We start from the raw sequence: 6,000 nt of genomic DNA on the forward strand, positions 1-6,000 counted from the left end.
AGTAAACCTTAGAACAGGGGGCAGATGACACACCCCTTTCAAGAGGTCTGTCTTGAATAAAGGGAAGGGCATCAAGGCCCAGGTAGCTGAGTGGACAAGGAAAGGGTGGAACCTCATGTGGGCTCATAAAATATAAATGTATATATATATGTATATGAATGTCTTAGGAGTCATGTTACTAGCTGAACAGGTGATGACATAAGAACCTTGGGCCCTGCTTCAATCCCCTTATTTCAATGTGTGTGTGTTTGCTGACCCCAATTCAAAAGTTTAAGTTTAATCACATGATTAACCTTATGTGATGTGCTTATATAAAATAGGTGAATTTTGCTATTTTAACTCTCATCAGGCAGGTTCATATCCAAATTCTGTGGCTGAGACTTGGCAAGTACCTTCCTGTAGACCTTGTGGCTAGACACTCCCTCTTCTTTTTATTTTCCTCTTAAAAAGATGGTTTTCTTTTTCCAGCACATGCCTTATCTTTCATTAAAATTCCAATGTCATCTTTGTGCTGTTTATATATAGACCCTTTCCACAGTAGCATAATTTACACTGGTCTGCTGCCTGTGTCCATCCCACTTACATCCCTGGGGCACTGCTTTCTCCTTCATAAGTCATTGTTTATTTAAGTCTCTTGTGTCTTTGCACACGAATGCTAACCTTATCTTCTTACGGCATCTATCTCCAGGACACCACTGGAAGGGAAGATGACAGAAGAGGGTTTGTCTACCGAACTGTAGTAACATTTCATTCCTGTCTCCTTAAGACAGGCAGAAGCAGAGATGGACTATCAAAACATGCAACAGAGCCAGATGCAGAAACAGCCAGAGACAAGACAGCCTGACACAAAAGCAGAGATAGCTGGTCAGGCAGGCTGAGAAAGCCCAACAGATGGACAGACTCAGATATTATACCTCCTCCCCCAATAGAGACAGGTAGAAAGGGATACACAGAAAGGGGCAGACAGAGACAGGTAGAAATAGATGGAGACAGAGACAGGGAGGCAGAGGAAGCCAGGCACAGACAGGGACAAAGAGACACACATTCAAACTAAGGCAAAGAATGATGGTTGCAGACAGAGACAGGGAGACAGGCAGAGGCTGATTGACACAGATAGAAAGACAGAGACAGACAGACTGAGAGACAGAGAAAGACAGAGGCACACTGAAAGACAACACACATATAGAGATAGTGATGGAGAGAGAGTCAGAGAGAAACAAGGTTGGGGCGGGGGTGGGGGGGCTGGGGAGAAAGACAGAGACAGATGGGACAGAAAGGGAAAGACAAAGACAGACAGATGGAGAAAGAGACACGGAGAGATACAGATACAGAAGCACTGGAGAAATACAGAGACAGAGACAGAAACATAGAGACCCAGACACAAACAGATTGTCAGAAACAGAGAGAAACAGAAAGATATGGACAGTAAGACAGAGACAGAGAGTGACAAAGAGGCAGTCAGAGACAGAGACTGAGGTAGACAAAGACAGAGGTAGATAGAAATTAGACAGGGATGCAGACAGACATAATAGAGAGAGATAGGGGATGACAGAGAGAGCGGCAGACATACAGAGAGGGAAAGACAGAGACAGGGATAAATCCTCATCATTGTCAAGGACCATGTGGTATCCCATAGGGGTACATCTCCTTTAGTGTGGCGTTTAGTTTGCTGTTATTTAGCTTGATGGTTTCCTGTAGCGTTACCATTTGTGCTGCCTCCCCATCTCCCCATGCCTTTACGAAGAGGCTAACAAAATGAGTGTCAATGTGGGAAACGCTTTCTTCCTCATCCTCAGCAGTCAAAAAGAAAAGAAAAAAAAAAGTGAAAAACTAGAGACAGGTATTGGATAAATTGCCCAAACTGGCAAATGGCAACAGTCAGGGTTTGTGAGAGTTTAAATGTTTAAGTGAGTGTATTTCAGCTGTCACTGTGCATTATTGAACATCTTTCTACTGTAAACAGCAACAAGCAATTTAAGGATTTAAAGCTCATTGGGTAGGAAAACAAAAGCAGATCTTTCAGTCAAGGTATATTTGTAGCTAAGTAGTCTCTGAATTTCCCAAGTGAGGATACCTCTGTTTAGATGAAATGGCATCTTGGCATTCAGCTCAAGAAAAAGTAATCTCAAATTGCTTAGAGAGTTTATATAAAGAAAGTGAAATTTTTTACTGAAAAAAAAAAAACTTTTTACCTTTCAACTGAATCATGACTTACTCTACTCCCCAGTTATTTAAAAAAATAAATAAAATGAAGTCTATTGTTTGTAGTTGGTTAGGTATACGGAATATAAGGGAACACGAGAAAGGGTAGGGGGATGCAAAACTAAGGGCAAACATCGAAGGATGCAACAGCAGCTTCCTGATTGAACCATTTCCTATAACTAACTGTCATGTAAATATTACTCTAATACTAGTATGTGGGTTTGGGATAATGAAGCCTTTCAAATCTCCTTAAAGAGTAAAAAAGAATGAATGAATGAAGTCAAAAGTAATTTGTTCACTGAATGACAACAGATAAAATCTAATTGGGAAGAGAAACAAACCACCGGTAAGGAAAATTCTGATTTCAACCAAGTAAAACATTAAATCTGGTGACTAATTTTTTTTGTTCATCTTCTATTAATTTATCACACTCTTTCCAAGCATGTATTTATTATTTGTATGGATTCTTAAATAGAGTTTTCCATTCTTTGACCTCAAAATAACATTTCATTGAGGGAGGGAATGGGATGGTGACAATTTGCAAGTTAACAGTAATCAGAAACCAACAAATTCAAATCGTGACTAGTGTGCTTCTCCTTTTGTGACAAAAACACTTTTTATCTTACCCTTTTGATTACTAGTGTGAACGTCTTGTCTTTTGATCCCACTTCCAGATGCCAAATAATTCCCATTATAATTCAAAAGCATTCCTTTCCAGAGGTTACCAGACCTGTTTTTAAGCAGGAAAGTCTTTCCAAGTACAATTCGAACGTTAAATGTTTCTGAAGGGCAAAGGCCATCAACGTGCATAAAGAGTGCTTTCTGGTGCATAAATAATTCATGACTGTATGCCACAGAAAAAACTCTATCTAGTACGGAGATGTCCTCATAGAATCAATCTGCTGTCTTCCACTCCATCCCCAATATAGGGCTGTATAAGATTTGAAATGTCTTTCTAGGGTTAAAATGCTAGGAAAGTCAAAATAAAGTCTAACTAACATCAAGATATGATATAAAGTCAACTAACCTGAGAATATTGAGGAACAACCAATAAAGAGAAGATCATCAGTGTAGCCTGGGTGTGTTCACATAGTGAGAGATCATGGAAACCAAGTACGACACTCAGTGGCAAGAAATGGGGCAAGGGAAGCAATCCAAAGGATGCTAGCGGTAGTGGTGGTAGATCCAAAGGATCTAGCATCCAAAGGATGCTAGTGGTAATGGTAGAGTGAGGCAGAGTGGCTCTAAACACACGAACTGAAAGAGAAACCAAACTGTTTCTTTAACATTCATTTAATCACACTAAAGGAAATGCATATTTTAAAAGAGTTTCACTAACAGTAGTAGAGTAGGTAGGTTCACAGGTTCTCTCTAAAGTCAACTGGTCTTTGACTTTGCAGAAATGATGGGAGGGGGCATTGATGGATCGTAAACCAGGAGGACAAGTTGCCACCTTAACAGCACAAATAAGTTATAAAGGTGTTGGGGGAGGGGGGCTTTAAAATTTCTCGTCTTCACAGGCTCAGGTAAACAATCTCAAATATCATGGGCTACATTTCAACAAAGACACTGACAGAACTGGGCCACCAGAGGTGGGCAAGTCCCGTTGGTCCCGCAGAAGGAGCTGGCATCTGGACAAAGCTGGTCGCCCCTGACCCCAGGAAAAAGAGCTGCTCACCTCTCTGAGATTTTGTTTTCAGGGGTCCTTACTCAGGAAAACGCCCCTCTCTGGGGAGGTACAGGAAATTACAGGTCACATATATGGGGAAAACCACATCTTCGTTCTCCAGATTCACTACCTCTAGCTCTTCATCCTTTCCCAGGGAAAGCACCTGGTATTCTGTCTCCCTCCGGAGAATGGCTCTTCCAGCCCTGTCCAAGGAGGCCAGGCGCAGGCGGAACGCGACCTTTCTCTGCCAGAGTAAGCTGACCCCAAGACCGCAAGGCTTGTTCAGCGCGCTGCGCTTGAAAATGATGCGCCGGTTGGCATAGCACACCACCAAGTCCCAGCCGAAGTTGAAGCCTGCCCACCGCCAGCTGCACTCCTCATCCCTGAAGAGCCGGCCCCCGCACCGCATGCTGGTCCTCTGGAGGTCGGACACGTAGACATCCGTGGGCCCGAGCTCTCTGGTCTGCTCAGCCCGGAGGAGGGCAAGCCACTGCTCTTTGTACACTGGGGTCAGCCACGTGGCAGGGATGAGCGCATCCTGGTCGATGGCGCGTGCTGATGGCAGGTCGCAGATTATGTAGGCAAGCCGCAGCTGCTGGAACACTGGCACGAAGGCTCTGCCCTGCTCGGTCTCCAGGAAAGGGGTGCCCTCTGACTCCTGCCTGGACCCAGCAAACCACGAGTCGGCGTCAGGCAGTAGGTCTCTGTGGGGGCCTCTCCATGTCGGCTGCAGCTGCAGGAACATCCACTTTTTCAGCGTGGTGTACACATCCATCTCTACCTCCATCACGAAGAGCTCTGAAGAGGCAATGACCTCTTTCATGAGATCCGGGCTAACTTCTCTCAATAACTCCTCACTATGCTGGGTCATCAGGTTGTCCAGCAGCCACTGAAGACACATGGCCCTGATGTTCTGGAGTCCGTAGCTCTCAGCAGAGTAGTAGTAGCTGCACACGGTCTGATCATTGACGGTGTCCTTCATGATCTCTCTGCACTGCTGAATCAGCGTGTCCAGCTGCAGCATGCTGGCTGCGGCCAGCATGGGGACCACTCGACCGGGTGGGATGAGCACAGAGTCTCGGTACAGGGAACCTAAAGCCTCGTGCAGTGCCTCACAATCAATGTTCTCGTCAGGCATCTGCAACTCTACAGTAGTCATGGTTGTCTCACGCCAAGCACCACTGAACATGCTAGCAAAGTATCCTGACTGGCACAAGTTGACCTTGTGCAGGTTCCACTCCTGCCCCAGGGCACGGATCTGCACGTCACTCCCTTCTCCTCTCAGAAAAAGTGTCTCATAAACGGACCCTAAACTGTCTTTTGCTCGCTTCCCGCGGGGCGCTTTTGTGAGCTGCCCTCCTGGGCCTGTCTTCCGCTTGTGGCCCCCTTGACTAGTGCTGGGTCTCGCCTCTTCACTCTCCTCCTCTTCCTCTATCGCTGCCACTGCTACCTCCTCAGCCTCCTCCTCCCCCTCAGGGGCACCTGGCTCCTCTGGGGCACGCCCCCCTCTGTTCCAGGGCATCCGACTACTTAGTGCTCCCATCGCTTTTACCTCAGGCGCGCAAACCGCAAGCTTCCTCACCAGACGTGGCTGCCTCTGGCACTAGCTCAGCCGAAGGGGCTGTTGGGTACGGTTGACGTTTATGTGACGTCATCACGGACGCCACGCAAAGCCACACCCACTAGGCTTTCCCCTACCCCTCCCACTCCCTATCACAGGATAAGTGCACTCTGTACCAGGAATTCCACTCTATCTTTCCCTCCCAGGATGATTTCTCTGGGACTCCCTTCAGAGGATAATGGTGGAACAGAGGACTTTGTGTATGAATTGTCCCCATTAATTTTAAGAACATAATTTCCTATTCCCCATTTGAAATAATTAGTGATCACTCCTTTTCTTGGATAATTACGTCTTGGTTCCAGCTCTGTCCTCTATGCACCTTAATTTCTGTAATTATTTTCTTAGGTTATCCCATCATTTGAGGCTGTGAAAACATTTTCTGTGATAAAAGTGGCAATGTTTGCCCAGTCTTTGCTTTTGTCTCTAACTTTTGTTATTAAATAGCATTTCCAGTCATAGAACCATTTAAAACTGTGTGTGTCCATATCAGCTTCTTGAGGCTCATGTC

The 6,000-nt window shown here is 45.4% G+C and overlaps 1 protein-coding gene across 1 annotated transcript; it reads right to left on the reverse strand.

The window, feature by feature from the left end:
• Positions 1 to 3,908: 3,908 nt before the first annotated feature.
• LOC133052768 (germ cell-less protein-like 1) lies at positions 3,909 to 5,414 on the reverse strand. The gene has a single exon (XM_061137618.1). The coding sequence runs from the start codon at positions 5,412 to 5,414 to the stop codon at positions 3,909 to 3,911; it is 1,506 nt and encodes a 501-aa protein (XP_060993601.1).
• Positions 5,415 to 6,000: the final 586 nt, after the last annotated feature.

This window comes from Dama dama, chromosome X, assembly GCF_033118175.1.
Source record: "Dama dama isolate Ldn47 chromosome X, ASM3311817v1, whole genome shotgun sequence".
NCBI lineage: Eukaryota > Metazoa > Chordata > Mammalia > Artiodactyla > Cervidae > Dama > Dama dama.